This window comes from Salvelinus fontinalis, chromosome 38, assembly GCF_029448725.1.
Source record: "Salvelinus fontinalis isolate EN_2023a chromosome 38, ASM2944872v1, whole genome shotgun sequence".
NCBI lineage: Eukaryota > Metazoa > Chordata > Actinopteri > Salmoniformes > Salmonidae > Salvelinus > Salvelinus fontinalis.
Genome location: NC_074702.1, coordinates 7,020,085 through 7,040,083, shown reverse-complemented (window position 1 = coordinate 7,040,083; position 19,999 = coordinate 7,020,085). Strand labels below are relative to the sequence as shown.

The 19,999-nt window shown below is 45.9% G+C and overlaps 1 protein-coding gene across 2 annotated transcripts; it reads right to left on the bottom strand.

Moving 5' to 3' along the window:
* Positions 1–1,967: 1,967 nt before the first annotated feature.
* On the bottom strand, positions 1,968–4,991 carry LOC129837687 (uncharacterized). 2 transcript variants are annotated; one of them, XM_055904056.1, is made up of 2 exons: positions 4,156–4,991; positions 1,968–3,770 (listed from the first exon to the last, which is right to left on the bottom strand). In XM_055904056.1, the coding sequence occupies exon 2, from the start codon at positions 3,554–3,556 to the stop codon at positions 2,504–2,506; it is 1,053 nt and encodes a 350-aa protein (XP_055760031.1). In that variant the 5' UTR covers positions 3,557–3,770; positions 4,156–4,991; the 3' UTR covers positions 1,968–2,503. Both variants share the same exon structure in this region, with proteins under 2 accessions (XP_055760031.1, XP_055760032.1).
* Between the last annotated feature and the right edge of the window lie 15,008 nt (positions 4,992–19,999).

Below are 19,999 nucleotides of genomic sequence, written 5' to 3'. Positions count from 1 at the left end.
TTGGAGGAGGCTACCAAAGCGGGTATTGACAATGGTGGAGTGGGGGCCACGTCCCGCACCCGAGCCGCCGCCATGATGGGGCCCACCCCGGACCCTCCCCTTTCTATTTCAGGTTGTGCGGTCGGAGTCCGCACTTTTGGTGGGGGGGGTACTGTCACGCCCTGGCCTTAGTATTCTTTGTTTTCTTTATGTTTTTTAGTTCGGTCAGGGTGTGACATGGGGAATGTATGTGTTTTGTAGTGTCTAGGGGTGTTGTATGTGTATGGGGCAGAGTAAAGTGGAGTTGTCTAGTTATGTCTATGGCTGCCTAGATTGGTTCTCAATCAGAGACAGCTGTCATTCATTGTCTCTGATTGGGAGCCATATTTAAGGCAGTCATAGGCAGTAGGCTTTTGTGGGTAGTTGTCTATGTTGAACGTTTGTAGCTTGTGTGTGCACTAACGTTTGTAGCTTCACAGTTGTTTGTTGTTTTGTTTCAGTTTATGTATAGTGTTCGTTTCGTGTTCTCTCTCTTCTAAATAAAAGAAGATGTATTTTCCACACGCTGCGCCTTGGTCCTCTCTCTCACCCATGGACGATCGTGACAAGGATTCAGCTTCTGAGTTGGATGGTCCACGGTGGCAGGCATTGTCCCCTCTGTGGCACAAGCCATTTGGGACTGTCTGGTTGGTGAATACATGACTGTCCCCAAGGAGGAAGACTGGAGGGCCATCGCTGTCGAGTTCCTGGAGAGGTGGAATTTCCTCAACTGTCTTGGCTCCATTGACGGGAAACATGTAGTAATCCAGGCTCCACCCTGCTCAGGTTCACAATTCTACAACTACAAGGGTACATATTCAGTTGTACTCTTGGCTGTAGTAGATAACATCTACTGTTTCCGTGTTGTCGATGTTGGTGCTTACGGCAAGGGAAGTGACGGCAGGACCCTCCGGGACTCTGCCTTCTGCCAGGCACTTCAGGTTGGCACCCTGGAGATTCCACCACCTGCATCACTCCCTGGGGCTGAAGACCTGGGACCTGTTCCCCACGTCTTTGTCGGCGATGAGGCCTTCCCTTTAAGACCAAACCTCATGAGGCCCTACGCTGGACGCCAGCTGCCATTGCCAAAGCCTGTAAGGATCTTTAACAAACGATTGTCCAGGGCAAGGTTAGTTGTTGAATGCGCCTTTGGGATTCTGGCAACCCGGTGGAGAATGTATCGGAGAGTCCTTGGTCTCAGCCCCTCAAATGTCAATGCCTGCGTGAAAGCCACATGTGTTCTCTATAACTACCCGCGGAGGTCATTCCAGGAGCCGCTCCGGATGGAGATGGGCACACCAAATGGTCACCTACCTGATGTCACCAGGGCAGGTGCCAACAACGCCCCCAGACAGGCACTCCAGGTGAGGGAGAAGCTGACCACCTACTTCTCATCGCCAGCAGGTGAAGTCCCATGGCAGTATGTCGTGGAGTGAAACTGCTCTTTTAAGAGCCCCCTAACACAAAGGTTATTTTAAGAACCATCCACCGTTGTCCATAAAGTTGCATTTTTCCCCAGATGACTTTATGTATCATTGTCTCTCTTCATTTGGAAGTTATATTTAAGTGACATTTGGGAGTAAAGACCACACCTTAATAACCCCTTCCCTCTCCCACTAACGTCAGTATTATACACACCTGGCATGGTACATCAGGTGAGCAGGAGCACTAATTAAGGTTATACAACATAGTTAGTATGATAACAAAGGGAAAGGGTAACCTAGGGTCCATACAAATAGTACAGTTTACCACCATGTTCACTGGCCTGACAAAATACAGGTGGGAAAAAAACTAATTAGGAAGAGAATGTGTTTTTACTTTCATCTTGTCTGCAAAGGTGTAGGGAAGAAATAAGCAGATTAAGTCTAAATGAGATATTAATAAACAACTGACTATGAAAACATTATAATTTAATTAGTATTCAAGTACAGGAAAGAACATGACAGGTATGTGTGTTGTAAAAATGTTTAAAAAAATAAAACAATAGATTTTTTATTTATTTATGAATGTGTAGCCTGTAATCTGTAAGAACAACAAGAGCATGTATTTTTGACACACCTGCAGACAGATACAGGGACTACTCATAAAGCCTAGACGTAGTAGGGGAACTTCAGACATGGCCATAAAGAGAGAGAGGGCAGGGCACAGGAGATCTGAGGCACAGAGAGGAGTGGAGGAGAGGTGTGTGTGTGTCTCTGTCTCTGAAAAAAATAAAATAATGTGTAGCCATAACACAGCTAAACAAACAAATGGCCCCTGGACGTCATGGACCAGTCGATGGAACATAACTTCACAAACAGTTTCAACACCCTGGTTTTCAAGTGGTTTTAAATGAAAGAAATATATTCACCTTTAGTCTTGTAAGAGACCAAGAGCATCTGTGAAAACTCCGTATGAGTTTCAATTTTGTCAATTCAGAAATCTATGTAACACTAATATATTTCTAATAATGAATGCTATCCTAAGACTTTATAAACAAATGACTTTATGAATTGACGGAATTTAAAGGGAACTGATGTGTGAAAAGAAAGGTACAATGAGGAAGGTCAAAACAGCAACCAGACAACTCTTCTTCCTGTCCTTCCGCTCCTCTTCCTGTCCTTCCTCTCCTCTTCCTGTCCTCTTCCTGTCCTTCCTCTCCTCTTCCTGTCCTTCCTCTCCTCTTCCTGTCCTTCCTCTCCTCTTCCTGTCCTCTTCCTGTCCTTCCTCTCCTCTTCCTGTCCTTCCTTTCCTCTTCCTGTCCTTCCTGTCCTTCCTCTCCCCTTCCTGTCCTTCCTCTCCTCTTCCTGTCCTTCCTCTCCTCTTCCTGTCCTTCCTGTCCTTCCTCTCCTCTTCCTGTCCTTCCTGTCCTCTTCCTGTACTTCCTGTCCTCTTCCTGTCCTTCCTGTCCTTCCTGTCCTCTTCCTGTCCTTCCTCTCCTCTTCCTGTCCTTCCTGTCCTCTTCCTGTCCCCTTCCTGTCCTTTCTTGTCCTCTTCCTGTCCTTCCTGCCCTCTTCCTGTCCTTCCTCTCCTCTTCCTGTCCTTCCTCTCCTCTTCCTGTCCTTCCTCTCCTCTTCCTGTCCTTCCTGTCCTCTTCCTGTCCTTCCTCTCCTCTTCCTGTACTTCCTCTTCCTGTCCTTCCTCTCCTCTTCCTGTCCTTCCTGTCCTTCCTGTCATCTTCCTGTCCTTCCTCTCCTCTTCCTGTCCTCTTCCTGTCCTTCCTGTCCTCTTCCTGCCCTTCCTCTCCTCTTCCTGTCCTTCCTGTCCTCTTCCTGTCCTCTTCCTGTCCTTCCTGTCCTCTTCCTGCCCTTCCTGTCCTCTTCCTGTCCTTCCTCTCCTCTTCCTGTCCTTCCTGTCCTCTTCCTGTCCTCTTCCTGTCCTTCCTCTCCTCTTCCTGACCTTCCTCTCCTCTTCCTGTCCTTCCTCTCATTTTCCTGTCCTTCCTCTCCTCTTCCTGTCCTTCCTCTCCTCTTCCTGTCCTTCCTCTCCTCTTCCTGTCCTTCCTGTCCTTCCTCTCCTCTTCCTGTCCTTCCTCTCCTCTTCCTGTCCTTCCTCTCATCTTCCTGTCCTTCCTCTCCTCTTCTTGTCCTTCCTCTCCTCTTCCTGTCCTTCCTCTCCTCTTCCTGTCCTTCCTGTCCTTCCTCTCCTCTTCCTGACCTTCCTCTCCTCTTCCTGTCTTTCCTCTCCTCTTCCTGACCTTCCTCTCATCTTCCTGTTCTTCCTCTCCTCTTCCTGTCCTTCCTGTGAGCTGGTCGGCTAAATTGACTCCATTTCTGAAAGGGAAGAGAAAAACAACACATACAAGCTTAACATAATATGACACCATAAAAGGTGAGATTTATTTCAACTAAATACTGCTTAGTTAGTTAGAGGCATAAATATTGGAAAAGTGCGGTAAAGTTGGTATTACTTGCTGTTGACTCAATGGATTTTGTATTTCAGAGATAAAGATGAATATGACAGGCAAATATTTAGACAGTAAACTTGTTTTGGGATATTATCTACCTAGAAACAACAGCTATACATTTGCCTCATATTAATACTTTGATCTGAAATACCAATTAGCCTACATGAGTATACTGTAAAAATGACCTACTTTACTTCACTGTCGCAACACTTATGACACTACCTGTGTTGTGGAGAAATCAAAAAACGTACCATTGAACTCAGCTTTGAAAAGCAGCTGATACATTTTAACCTTGACTGCTGCTTTTCTTTGCTGAGGCAGCCTCTTCAGTGTTGGCACCAGGCTCATGGCAAAGAGGGTCTCTTCATCCTCCCTGTGAGCATCAGGTTGGGCTGCATCCCTCTCGACGGCTTGGAGGAGCCTCTGCTGAAATGAGTTGAGTGGATCTGGGGGCTGGTACCTCCGATGACACCTGGTGTGACGTTGTTCCTCTGTGTTTCTCCTCGTTTGTCTCCACGGCCACATCCTGTTCAACGAGGTCCTCAGTGGTCACTTCCGTGAGGTTCATAATAATCTCAGGTGGTCCTAGATCCAGAGGTGCTTTCACCATTTCATCATCTTCCATGGCTGCACCGGTGGTGGTCATACTCATGGATGATGTAGATGCTGCACCGGTGGTGGTCATACTCATGGATGATGTAGATGCTGCACCGGTGGTGGTCATACTCATGGATGATGTAGATGCTGCACCGGTGGTGGTCATACTCATGGATGATGTAGATGCTGCACCGGTGGTGGTCATACTCATGGATGATGTAGATGCTGCACCGGTGGTGGTCATACTCATGGATGATGTAGATGCTGCACCGGTGGTGGTCATACTCGTGGATGATGTAGATGCTGCACCGGTGGTGGTCATACTCGTGGATGATGTAGATGCTGCACCGGTGGTGGTCATACTCATGGATGATGTAGATGCTGCACCGGTGGTGGTCATACTCATGGATGATGTAGATGCTGCACCGGTGGTGGTCATACTCATGGATGATGTAGATGCTGCACCGGTGGTGGTCATACTCGTGGATGATGTAGATGCTGCACCGGTGGTGGTCATACTCGTGGATGATGTAGATGCTGCACCGGTGGTGGTCATACTCATGGATGATGTAGATGCTGCACCGGTGGTGGTCATACTCGTGGATGATGTAGATGCTGCACCGGTGGTGGTCATACTCGTGGATGATGTAGATGCTGCACCGGTGGTGGTCATACTCGTGGATGATGTAGATGCTGCACCGGTGGTGGTCATACTCGTGGATGATGTAGATGCTGCACCGGTGGTGGTCATACTCATGGATGATGTAGATGCTGCACCGGTGGTGGTCATACTCGTGGATGATGTAGATGCTGCACCGGACCTCTTATTCTCTTTCTCTGCCCTTCTCTCTCTCTGATACCTGTCCCTGAGTCCTCTCCACTTCCTCCTACATTCTTCTTCTACATAGACATGAACATGATAAGCCAAACCATTACCTAGCATAACTATAGTTATTAGACAGCTATCTGACCAAATTATCAGGGGTAAAGTAGTATCTACCATTTATATTACTATTTATCTGACATACACACTCTTTCAAACATAATTATTTGGTAAAGTTATCAGGCGTAGTAACTAGAATAATTTATGACTATTTTTTTCACACACCTCATTGGCTAGGTTAGCTAGCTAGCTAACGTTAACTAGCCACATCTAGCACAAGCTCACTACTAAACTGACCTGCCAATCCTATTATCGTGGACACTTGTCTCCAAGCAGTATTTTTTGTGTTTATGTCCCTGTAGCTGTCAGCAGTCGTGTCAAAAAGACACGGTTTTGAGGATACTGCGAAAATGATTCTCTCCTCCATGTGTCCAACCGCATGCGACCATCTGCAAAAGATACCAGCATCAGTATCAGTATAGTTGCCTAGCTGCGCAAAATGTTATGCAGCAGTGATGCAATGACACAGTCGGTGTGTTCGAAGCGTCATAGTAGAGTTGACATGTTCGTCATTTTCACGAACATTGATATAATTTGAAAACAATGTCGCAGGTAAAAATGTATTGGTCGCAGATTGCGAGTTCTATGTTGCACCACGAACGTCATGGCATTACTCTTAAAAATAAAGAAAAATCAAAGTTATATATATATGTACAGTGGTGGAAAAAGTACCCAATTGTCATACTTGAGTAAAAGTTAAGTTACCCTCATAGAAAATTGCTCAAATAAAAGTGAAAGTTACCTAGTAAAATACTACTTGAGTAAAAGTCTAAAAGTATTTGGTTTTAATATTTTAGCAATTACATTTACTTTTGATACTTAACCATTGAAAGTAAAAGTATAAATAATTTCAAATTCCCTATATTTGTCACGTTCCTGACCTGTTTTCTGTTGTTTTGTATGTGTGAGATGGTCAGGGCGTGAGTTTTGGGTGGGCAGTCTATGTTTTCTGTTTCTATGTTGGTTTTGGGTTGCCTGGTATGGCTCTTAATTAGAGGCAGGTGTTTTGCGTTTTCCTCTAATTGAGAGTCATATTAAGGTAGGTTGTTCTCACTGTTTGTTTGTGGGTGATTGTCGCTGTGTCTGTGTATTTTGCACCACATGGTACTGTCTCGTCTCGTTCGTTCGGTCGTTCCTGTTCATGTGTTCCTCATTTCATGTAAGTTCATAGTTTAGGTCTGACTAGTTCGTTTTGTTATTTTGTTAATCATTCCAGTGTATTTCGTTTCGTGTTTTTCCGTCTTGTCATTAAAACATTATGTATTCATCACCCGCTGCGCCTTGGTCAACTCACTCACCGAAAGAGAGCCGTTACAATATTAAACAAACCAGATGGCAACATTTTCTTGTTTTTTTATTTACAGATTACCATGGGCACACTCCAACACTAAGTCATAATTTACAAACGAAGCGTTTGTGTTTATAGGCTACCTGCATCTAAGAAAATCATGGCAAAGTTGAATTACAATCTTAAACCCAGATCTTAGTCTGTGGCCTATGCCTATTGAAATGAGCCATTTATAACTGTTTGTAGTCTTAACACATGGCACATAATAATGGCACAATTGCCATAACATAGCCTAACATTCGTTTTTTGAGCTTGTCCAGGTGTTTCTTGCTCAGAGATTTCGAGATCCTCTGTTCAACTTTCATCACTCAAACTATCCTGTCGGATTTATCTATAGTTATGCACATGCGCAAAAGGGATTTATTTACAATTATAAACTGGGTTCAAGCACTGAATGCTGATTGGCTGAAAGCCCTGGTATATCAGACCATACACCATGGGTATGACAGTTTTTTTTTTACATTGGTAACCAGTTTATAATAGCAATAAGAAACCCCTGGTGGGTTGTGGTATATGGCCAAAATGCCACAGCAAATGGCTGTATCCAGGCACTCTGCATTGCGTCATGTTTAAGAAGAGCCCTTAGCCGTGGTATATTGGCCATATACCATACCCCCCTCATGCGTTGTTGCTTAATCATAGCAGTAGAGCAAGTTATATCGATATCCATTGACGGAAAAGGATCTGGCGAGTTTAATAAGGTCAAATTTTATTTTCCCTTGCTACATATTCAAATTAGTTTATCACGTCATGTCACAGTTTGCAATAATTATTATTTTGATGGAAACCAAATTTAGCGTCTAATGTCGTTACAAGTTACGGTGATATTTCTTCTTAATTGGCTCGATAACATAATGGAAAAATAGTTTATTGTAAACCAAAAAAATGTGGGCTAGTTTTCAAGTCTTTTGGGTGGGTTTTGAGTGGTCATTGTGCTAGACATTTAGTTAGACCTGGCAACCCTGACTCGTTGTCAAGTTTCTTTGGTGTAACATGCTGATCAGACCGGACACGTCGTGTGCGTGAGCATCGCAAAATAAATGTAGCAAAATAAATTTTGAAATCCATGTTATTCAATTATTTCACCCACACCGCTCGCACGCGCCAACGAGCGTCTGCGACGCCAAGGGCTGAAATAGAAGTCGTTCCTATTTCTGACGCAGATCGCGCTGAAAGTCATCTCCTCATTGGTTTATAGAAGCAGGTACACCCACGTGGGTGATTGAAAGACAAACTTTGTGGCCGTTTGTCGTGGTAATACAATGAAAGTTTAGATGCGATCATCATATAAGTTCAAAGATGAAAAAGCCTGGAAGGAGGAGAGATGACTAGAAACGATTCGGTTGGCCTTTTTATGTGTGGATTAATTGTCGGAGTAGAGGTCCTTGTGCGTTTCAGGTAAAATAACAACTCAATGTTTATATCCCAGGACAAATTAGCTAGCAACAGCAAGCTAGCTAAATAGGACAAATTAACGTTAGCTAGCAAGTGCAAGCTAGCTAGCTAAATTGCCATACATGTTTAATGCTTTTCGACCTGTCCCCAAATTAATGTCATTGGTTCAGAGTTTGTTTTGATATTTTAACCTGCATGTTGTGATCGCGTTTGGTGTGGGGGGGGGCAAAATACATTTATGCACGATAGCGCACGATGGCGCACGTGCGCAGCTGGTTTGGGTTCCGTGTTAGTGTGTGTGATGTATGATGTGCCTCATGATAGTAAAAGCAGCAAAAACAAACATGTCTGGTTGTGGACCGCAGCTCAGAGAAAAACTTCCCCTTCACGCTCACACACAGGCTGTTTCTATATATAAAAAACTCAGTAGAAATGGTTACTAAATGACCCTAAAATAAGACCTGATCCAAGGTTAGTGTCCTCTTACAGTATGTCTGGACTGTGGAACACCACCCAGAGTGTCAGAGCCCCAGAGATCCTATTAAACATGTATCTCTATAGTGAGAGCAGTGGGGTATATGGAAAGTTGTGCCCATGCCATGTCAATGCTCACTCAATGCCATGTCAATGCTCACTTGACTCTAATGTAGTAAGGCAGGGACGACAGGAGAAGAGACAGGCCAGGAGAATGGTACTGGCAGGAGTAGGCCTGGAGCACAGCAGGCAGGAGTCAGGAGTCAAAGACAAGAGACAGTTATATTTGAAAACTGGAACCGGTTGCATGTGATAAATCTTTTACACAATGCACAATAAATATCTGACCTGACGTTAGCTTTTGCTGACTCAGAGTCCACCTCCCCTTACACAGCAGATGTATGGAATAGTGATTAAAGTCACTGTTGCCTAGCAATGTGGCAGGGTCAGATAAACATAACATACATATATCCAGGGTGGGTAAAGGCTTTTTCTTTGGTTTCACATGTTCTTCATAAAAAACACATCCTTCCTGTGTAGAGCAGTTATTGTAAACTAACGAAGAAGAATGTGATCAGTCTTACACCATCCCAGGGCTGCCAACTCTCATGCATCCCATATGAAGATGTGGCTGCAGTGAGGATGGTTGGCTGTCATTTTATGTCCAGAACCGATGAAGTATTCAGAGTCCACACCCCTTCCTGTTGTTGGATGTCCATAAGGAGTCTTGCAGATAAATGTACAGTGAGGTCATAACTCTGTAGCAAAAACACTGCCTCAGCTCAGGGAAACAGACAGAAAATTCCCCTTCACTCACATACAGGCCGTTTCCATAACAACAGGCAGAGCAGGTGGAGGGAGAGCAGGAATAAAAACAAGCAGCTGTGTACTCTGTACTCTGTCTCTGGGGCTTCCCCTGGTGGTGCTAACTGCCAGAGGACCAGGCCATTCTTCTGCTCTCTGACACCACATGCTCCTGCAAGAATTCATCTAATAGACATTTTTGTTGTGTTTAATAGCCAAATCGAAAATTAAAGCCTTTTAACAGAAAAGTTGCTGATGGCGAACAGAGGCCCATTTTACTTCACATATTTTGTTAATGTAAAGACAGCCATGAGGTCATATTCCAAATACCTCACATTGACTGTCATACTGACATGATTATTTTTAGATTTTTATTTCACCTTTATATAACCAGGTAGGCCAGTTGAGAACAAGTTCTCATTTACAACTGACTCCATAATAACATTGACTGTCATGCTGACATTGACCCTATAATAACCTTGACTGTCATGCTGACATTGACCCCATAATAACATTGACTGTCATGCTGACATTGACCCCATAATAACATTGACTGTCATGCTGACATTGACTGTCATAATAACCTTGACTGTCATGCTGACATTGACCCCATAATAACATTGACTGTCATGCTGACATTGACTTCATAATAACATTGACTGTCATACTGCCGTTGACTCCATAATAACCTTGACTGTCATGCTGACATTGACCTCATAATAACCTTGACTGTCATACTGACATTGACCTCATAATAACCTTGACTGTCATGCTGACATTGACCCCATAATAACATTGACTGTCATGCTGACATTGACCCCATAATAACATTGACTGTCATTCTGACATTGACCCCATAATAACATTGACTGTCATACTGACAGTGACTTCATAATAACCTTGACTGTCATGCTGACATTGACCTCATAATAACCTTGACTGTCATACTGACATTGACTTCATACTAACTTTGACTGTCATGCTGACATTGACCCCATAATAACCTTGACTGTCATATTGACATTGACTTCATAATAACCTTGACTGTCATGCTGACATTGACTTCATAATAACCTTGACTGTCATACTGACATTGACTTCATAATAACCTTGACTGTCATGCTGACATTGACTTCATAATAACCTTGACTGTCATACTGACATTGACTTCATAATAACCTTGACTGTCATACTGACATTGACTTCATAATAACCTTGACTGTCATACTGACATTGACTTCATAATAACCTTGACTGTCATACTGACATTGACCTCATAATAACCTTGACTGTCATACTGACATTGACCTCATAATAACCTTGACTGTCATACTGACATTGACCTCATAATAACCTTGACTGTCATACTGACATTGACCTCATAATAACCTTGACTGTCATACTGACATTGACTTCATACTAACTTTGACTGTCATGCTGACATTGACCCCATAATAACCTTGACTGTCATATTGACATTGACTTCATAATAACCTTGACTGTCATGCTGACATTGACTTCATAATAACCTTGACTGTCATACTGACATTGACTTCATAATAACCTTGACTGTCATGCTGACATTGACTTCATAATAACCTTGACTGTCATACTGACATTGACTTCATAATAACCTTGACTGTCATACTGACATTGACTTCATAATAACCTTGACTGTCATGCTGACATTGACTTCATAATAACCTTGACTGTCATGCTGACATAGTATGAAGTCAAACTTTGACTGTCATGCTGACATTTACTGAACACGTAGCAATTTCTTTCTATTAATTATTGTGTAAAATCTCATGTCTTGAGTTTGATTGTGGATCTATCTTGCTCTGCCATAAATGAACTATTTCAGGTGTGTGTGTGTGTGTTTTAAATGGGAGGGGCAACAATGAGTGTCTCAAACATTCTTAAGAGGTACCACTGTTTCTCCTCTGTGTTAGTCGGACCATGTGAATAATTGTATTGTTTACCCCTTTTTCTCCCCAATTTTGTGATATCCAATTGGCAGTTACAGTCCTGTCCCATCGCTGCAACTCCCGTACGGACCCGGGAGAAGCGAAGGTCGAGAGTCTCTTGGACCTCTGAAACACAACCCTGCCAAGCCGCACTGCTCACTTAACCCGGAAGCCAGCCGCACCAATGTGTCGTAGGAAACACCGTACAACTGGAAACCGTGTCAGCGTTCATGAACCCGTTCCCCCACAGGAGTCGCTAGAGCGAGATGGGACAAGGACAGAACCCTCCTTGTGCGCTGCTTCATGGGTCTCCTGGTCGAACCCGGATCTGTAGTGACGCCTGTAGCACTCGTCACTCTAATAATGTTTACAGATATTTCCTTTACTCATCTCATATTTATATACTATATTCTTTTCTAATGTATTTTAGTCTGTGCCACTCTGACATCGCTCATCCTAATATTAAAAAATTCCTTAATTACATTATTTTACTTTTAGGTTGTGTGTATTGTGTGTGTTGTGAATTGTTAGATATTACAGCACTGTTGGAACTAGGAACACAAGCATTTTGCTACACCCACAATAATATCTGCTAAACATGTGTTTGTGACAAATAACATTTGATTTGATGCAGTGCCTTAGACCGCTGCGCCACTCGGGAGGCCACCATGTGAATCATACACAGTTTGGACTACTCTACGTCTATGAGGATCAGTGCCACCATGTGAATCATACACAGTTTGGACTCCTCTTCGTCTATGAGGATCAGTGCCACCATGTGAATCATACACAGTTTGGACTCCTCTTCGTCTATGAGGATCAGTGCCACCATGTGAATCATACACAGTTTGGACTACTCTACGTCTATGAGGATCAGTGCCACCATGTGAATCATACACAGTTTGGACTACTCTACGTCTATGACGATCAGTGCCACCATGTGAATCATACACAGTTTGGACTACTCTACGTCTATGAGGATCAGTGCCACCATGTGAATCATACACAGTTTGGACTCCTCTTCGTCTATGAGGATCAGTGCCACCATGTGAATCATACACAGTTTGGACTACTCTACGTCTATGAGGATCAGTGCCACCATGTGAATCATACACAGTTTGGACTACTCTACGTCTATGAGGATCAGTGCCACCATGTGAATCATACACAGTTTGGACTACTCTTCGTCTATGAGGATCAGTGCCACCATGTGAATCATACACAGTTTAGACTACTCTACGTCTATGAGGATCAGTGCCACCATGTGAATCATACACAGTTTGGACTACTCTACGTCTATGAGGATCAGTGCCACCATGTGAATCATACACAGTTTGGACTACTCTTCGTCTATGAGGATCAGTGCCACCATGTGAATCATACACAGTTTGGACTACTCTACGTCTATGAGGATCAGTGCCACCATGTGAATCATACACAGTTTGGACTACTCTACGTCTATGAGGATCAGTGCCACCATGTGAATCATACACAGTTTGGACTACTCTTCGTCTATGAGGATCAGTGCCACCATGTGAATCATACACAGTTTAGACTACTCTACGTCTATGAGGATCAGTGCAACCCATGCTGGAAATAAGGTGTATGTCTTTCTCTGGGACTAATGTTGGTCTACCTACCATGATATGATATACTGTATATGGTATACACTGAGTGTACAAAACATTAGGAACACCTTCCTCATATTGAGCTGCACCCCCCCTTTTGCCCTCAGAACAGCCTCAATTTGTTGGGGCATGGACTCTACATGGTGTCGAAATCGTTCCGCACGGTTGCTGGTCCATGTTGACTCCAATGCTTCCCACAATTGTTTCAAGTTGGCTGGATGTCCTTTGGGTGGTGGACCATTTCTTGATACACAGGAAACTGTTGAGCATGAAAAACCCAGCAGCGTTGCAGCTCTTGACACACTCAAACCGGTGAGCCTGGCACCTATTACCAAGTTAACAAGTGACATCAATCCAGTTTTCAGCTGGTCAGTGTATGTCATGGAAAGAGCAGGTGTTCCTAATGTGTTGTACTCTCAATCAATCAATCAATCAATTTTATTTTATATAGCCCTTCGTACATCAGCTAATATCTCGAAGTGCTGTACAGAAACCCAGCCTCTCAGTGTATATATACCCGCTGATACATGAAACCAAAACTATCTTAGTCTGAAATACATAGAGTAATATCATTAATAACGGACTACATATAAGGAGCTAACCAGGAGATTATTGAAGCCCCAGGAACCTAAATGACCTGTGCCACTAATGGACTACAGATGAATCTTTACCGCCACCTAGTGGAAAGGTGAGATGTTTTAGTGCTGTGCTTCTCAAACTTTTTCGGTTACTCTACCACCAGCGACATGTAGCTCTGCCCAGACTACCTTAGTTACTCTACCACCAGTGACATTTAGCTCTGCCCAGAGTACCTTAGTTACACTACCACCAGCGACATGTAGCTCTGCCCAGAGTACCTTGGTTACTCTACCACCAGTGACATTTAGCTCTGCCCGGAGTACCTTAGTTACACTACCACCAACTACATTTTGCTCTGCCCAGAGTACCTTGGTTACATTTCCACCAACTACATGTAGCTCTGCCCGGAGTACAGTCGTGGCCAAAAGTTTTGAGAATGACACAAATATTAATTTTCACAAAGTCTGCTGCCTCAGTGTCTTTAGATATTTTTGTCAGATGTTACTATGGAATACTGAAGTATAATTACAAGCATTTCATAAGTGTCAAAGGCTTTTATTGACAATTACATGAAGTTGATGCAAAGAGTCAATATTCTTTTTCAAGACCTCTGCAATCCGCCCTGGCATGCTGTCAATTAACTTCTGGGCCACATCCTGACTGATGGCAGCCCATTGTTGCATAATCAATGCTTGGAGTTTGTCAGAATTTGTGGGTTTTTGTTTGTCCACCGCCCCTTGAGGATTGACCACAAGTTCTCAATGGGATTAAGGTCTGGGGATTTTCCTGGCCATGGACCCATAATATTGATGTTTTGTTCCCCGAGCCACTTAGTTATCACTTTGCCTTATGGCAAGGTGCTCCATCATGCTGGAAAAGGCATTGTTTGTCACCAAACAGTTCCTGGATGGTTGGGAGAAGTTGCTCTCTGAGGATGTGTTGGTACCATTCTTTATTCATGGCTGTGTTCTTAGGCAAAATTGTGAGTGAGCCCACTCCCTTGGCTGAGAAGCAACCCCACACATGAATGGTCTCAGGATGCTTTACTGTTGGCATGACACAGGACTGATGGTAGCGCTCACCTTGTCTTCTCCGGACAAGCTTTTTTCCGGATGCCCCAAACAATCGGAAAAGGGATTCATCAGAAAAAATGACTTTACCCCAGTCCTCAGCAGTCCAATCCCTGTACCTTTTTCAGAATATCAGTCTGTCCCTGATGTTTTTCCTGGAGAGAAGTGGCTTCTTTGCTGCCCATCTTGACACCAGAACATCCTCCAAAAGTCTTCGCCTCACTGTGCGTGCAGATGCACTCACACCTGCCTGCTGCCATTCCTGAGCAAGCTCTGTACTGGTGGTTCCCCGATCCCGCAGCTGAATCAACTTTAGGAGACGGTCCTGGCGCTTGCTGGACTTTCTTGGACGCCCTGAAGCCTTCTTCACAACACTTGAACCGCTCTCCTTGAAGTTCTTGATGATCCGATAAATGGTTGATTTAGGTGCAATCTTACTGGCAGCAATATCTTTGCCTGTGAAGCCCTTTTTGTGCAAAGCAATGATGACGGCACGTGTTTCATTGCAGGTAACCATGGTTAACAGAGGAAGAACAATGATTCCAAGCACCACCCTCCTTTTGAAGCTTCCAGTCTGTTATTCGAACTCAATCAGCATGACAGAGTGATCTCCAGCCTTGTCCTCGTCAACACTCACACCTGTGTTAATGAGAGAATCACTGACATGATGTCAGCTGGTACTTTTGTGGCAGGGCTGAAATGCAGTGGAAATGTATTTTTGGGGTACAGTTCATTTGCATGGCAAAGAGGGACTTTGCAATTAATTGCAATTCATCTGATCACTCTTCATAACATTCTGGAGTATATACAAATTGCCGTCATACAAACTGAGGCAGCAGACTTTGTGAAAATTAATATTTGTGTCATTCTCAAAACTTTTGGCCACGACTGTACCTTGGTTACACTACCACCAACTACATGTTGCTCTGCCCGGAGTACCTTGGTTACACTATCACCAACTACATGTTGCTCTGCCTGGAGTACCTTGGTTACACTATCACCAATTTGTCACGTTCCTGACCTGTTTTCTGTTGTTTTGTATGTGTTTAGTTGGTCAGGGCGTGAGTTGGGGTGGGCATTCTATGCCTTGTGTTTCTATGTTGGGTTTAATGTGTTGCCTGATATGGTTCTCAATTAGAGGCAGGTGTTTGACGTTTCCTCTGATTGAGAACCATATTAAGGTAGGCTGGTTTCACTGTTTGTTTGTGGGTGGTTGTCTTCCGTGTCTGTATGTATGTTCGTACCACACGGGACTGTAGCGTTTTGTTTGTAGTCTGTACCTGTTCGTGCGTTCTTGTGTTATATGTAAGTTCTCTAGTTCAGGTCTGTCTACGTTCGTTTTGTTATTTTGTAATCATTCCAAGTGTTTTTTTGTGTTCGTCTTCGTCATTTAATGAATCATTATGTTTTCAAAACCCGCTGCATTTTGGTCTGATCCCTACTCCTCCTCTTCAGACGAAGAGGAGGAGAGAAACCGTTACAGAACCACCCACCTAACCAGGACCAAGCAGCGGCAGCAGGAGAGGCTGCACTATTTGGAGAAATGGACATGGGAGGACGACCTAGAAGGCAAAGGACCCTGGGCACCGCCAGGAGAATATCGCCGCCCCAAAGAGGAGCTGGAGGCAGCTAAAGCTGAGAGGCGGCGATATGAGGAGGCAGCACGGAAACAAGGCTGGAAGCCCGTGAGTCAAACCCAAAAATTTCTTGGGGGGTGGCTCTCGGGAGTGTAGTTGGGTCAGTCAGGAGACATGAGCCAACTCCTCCTGCTTACCGTAAGGAGCCGATGAGGGCGGAATTGGAGGTGAGTGACGCAGAGACAGTGAAGGAGTTAATGGGGAAATTGGAGGAGAGAGTTATGAGGGATGTACTGGTTTGGTGCGTGAGGCACGGCATCCGTCCGACTGAATGTGTTGGTGAGTTGATGTCACCGGGAACAGCTCTCCATACTCGTCCTGAGGTGCGTGCAAGCCGTCTGGTTAAGACAGTGCATACACCACGTACCAAGCCTCCTGTGCGTCTCCAGAGTCCTGTGCGTCCTGTTACTGCTCCCCGCACTAGCCCTGAGATACGTGTCTCCAGCCCAGTACCACCAGTGCTGGCACCACGCACCAAGCCTCCTGTGCGTCTCCAGAGCCCTGTTCCTCCTCCATGCACTCTCCCTGTGGTGCGTGTCTCCAGCCCAGTACCTCCAGTTCCGGCACCACGCACAAAGCCTCCTGTGCGTCTCCAGAGCCCTGTACGCACTGTTCCTTCTCCCCGCACTCGCCCTGAGGTGCGTGCCATCAGTCCGGTACCACCAGTTCTGGCATCACGTACCAGGCCTATAGTGCGCTTTGAGAAACCAGTGTGCCCTGTTCCTGCTCCACGCACTAGCCCTGTGGTGTGTGTCTCCAGCCCATTACCACCAGTGCCGACACCACGCACCAGGCCTACAGTGCGCCTCAGCCGGCCAGTCTGCCGTCTGCCCAGCGGCGCCTGAACTGCCCGTCTGCTCAACGGCGCTTGAACTGCCCGTCTGCCCAACGGCGCTTGAACTGCCCGTCTGCCCAACGGCGCCTGAACTGCCCGTCTGCCAAACGGCGCCTGAACTGCCCGTCTGCCCAACGGCGCTTGAACTGCCCGTCTGCTCAACGGCGCCTGATCTGCCCGTCTGCCCAACGCCGTCTGAACTCTCCGTCTGCCAAGCGCCGCATGAACTGCCTGTCTGTACTGAGCCCTCAAAGCCGCCCGTCTGTCATGAGCCTTCAGAGCCATCCGCCAGACAGGAGCCGCTAGAGCCTTCCGCCAGACAGGAGGCGCTAGAGCCTTCCGCCAGACAGGAGCAGCCAGAGCCTTCCGCCAGACAGGAGCAGCCAGAGCCTTCCGCCAGACAGGAGCAGCCAGAGCCTTCCGCCAGACAGGAGCAGCCAGAGCCTTCCGCCAGACAGGAGCAGCCAGAGCCTTCCGCCAGACAGGAGCAGCCAAAGCCGCCAGCCAGACAGGAGCAGCCAGCCGCCAGCCAGACAGGAGCCGCCAGAGCCGCCAGCCAGCCAGGATCCGCCAGAGCCGCCAGCCAGCCAGGATCCGCCAGAGCCGCCAGCCAGCCAGGCTCCGCCAGAGCCGCCAGCCAGCCAGGATCCGCCAGAGCCGCCAGCCAGCCAGGATCCGCCAGAGCCAGCCAGCCAGGATCTGCCAGAGCCGCCAGCCAGTCATGAGCCGCCAGCCAGTCATGAGCTGCCCTCCAGTCATGAGCTGCCTTCCAGTCATGAGCTGCCTTCCAGTCATGAGCTGCCCTACAGTCATGAGCTGCCCTACAGTCATGAGCTGCCCTACAGTCATGAGTTGCCCTACAGTCATGAGCTGCCCTACAGTCATGAGCTGCCCTACAGTCATGAGCTGCCCTACAGTCATGAGCTGCCCTACAGTCATTAGCTGCCCTCCAGTCATGAGCTGCACTCCAGTCCGGAGCTACCAGTAGTCCAGAGTTGCCTCTCTGTCCTGAGCTACCTCTCTGTCCTGAGCTACCTCTCTGTCCTGAGCTACTTCTCTGTCCTGAGCTACCTCTCTGTCCTGAGCTACCTCTCTGTCCTGAGTTATCTAGGGGGGACCGGTGTTAAGGTTCCTAGACCAGGGTCGGGGGCGAGGATCGCCACTCGGAGGACGCTAAGGAGGGGGACAAAGACAATGGTGGAGTGGTGTCCTCGTCCTGCGCCGGAGCCGCCACCGCGGACAGATGCCCACCCAGACCCTCCCCTTGAGTTTTAGGGGTGCGCCCGGAGTTCACACCTTGAGTGGGGGGGGGGTTTCTGTCACGTTCCTGACCTGTTTTCTGTTGTTTAGTATGTGTTTAGTTGGTCAGGGCGTGAGTTGGGGTGGGCATTCTATGCCTTGTGTTTCTATGTTGGGTTTAATGTGTTGCCTGATATGGTTCTCAATTAGAGGCAGGTGTTTGACGTTTCCTCTGATTGAGAACCATATTAAGGTAGGCTGGTTTCACTGTTTGTTTGTGGGTGGTTGTCTTCCGTGTCTGTATCTATGTTCGTACCACACGGGACTGTAGCGTTTTGTTTGTAGTCTGTACCTGTTCGTGCGTTCTTCGTGTTATATGTAAGTTCTCTAGTTCAGGTCTGTCTACGTTCGTTTTGTTATTTTGTAATCATTCCAAGTGTTTTTTCGTGTTCGTCTTCGTCATTTAATAAATCATTATGTTTTCAAAACCCGCTGCATTTTGGTCTGATCCCTACTCCTCCTCTTCAGACGAAGAGGAGGAGAGAAACCGTTACACAACTACATGTTGCTCTGCCTGGAGTACCTTGGTTACACTACCACCAACTACATGTTGCTCTGCCCGGAGTACCTTGCTTACACTATCACCAGGTACATGTTGCTCTGCTCGGAGTACCTTGGTTACACTACCACCAACTACATGTTGCTCTGCCCAGAGTACCTTGGTTACACTACCACCAACTACATGTTGCTCTGCCCAGAGTACCTTGGTTACACTACCACCAACTACATGTTGCTCTGCCCAGAGTACCTTGCTTACACTACCACCAGGTACATGTTGCTCTGCCCAGAGTACCTTGGTTACATTACCACCAACTACATGTTGCTCTGCCCAGAGTACCTTGGTTACACTACCACATGTTGCTCTGCCTGGAGTACCTTGGTTACATTACCACCAACTACATGTTGCTCTGCCCAGAGTACCTTGGTTACACTACCACCAACTACATGTTGCTCTGCCCAGAGTACCTTGGTTACACTACCACCAACTACATGTTGCTCTGCCCAGAGTACCTTGGTTACACTACCACCAACTACATGTTGCTCTGCCCAGAGTACCTTGGTTACACTACCACCAACTACATGTTGCTCTGCCTGGAGTACCTTGGTTACACTACCACCAACTACATGTTGCTCTGCCCAGAGTACCTTGCTTACACTACCACCAACTACATGTTGCTCTGCCTGGAGTACCTTGGTTACACTACCACCAACTACATGTTGCTCTGCCCAGAGTACCTTGTTTACACTACCACCAACTACATGTTGCTCTGCCCAGAGTACCTTGGTTACACTACCACCAACTACATGTTGCTCTGCCCAGAGTACCTTGGTTACACTACCACCAACTACATGTTGCTCTGCCCAGAGTACCTTGTTTACACTACCACCAGGTACATGTTGCTCTGCCCAGAGTACCTTGGTTACACTACCACCAACTACATGTTGCTCTGCCCAGAGTACCTTGTTTACACTACCACCAGGTACATGTTGCTCTGCCCAGAGTACCTTGTTTACACTA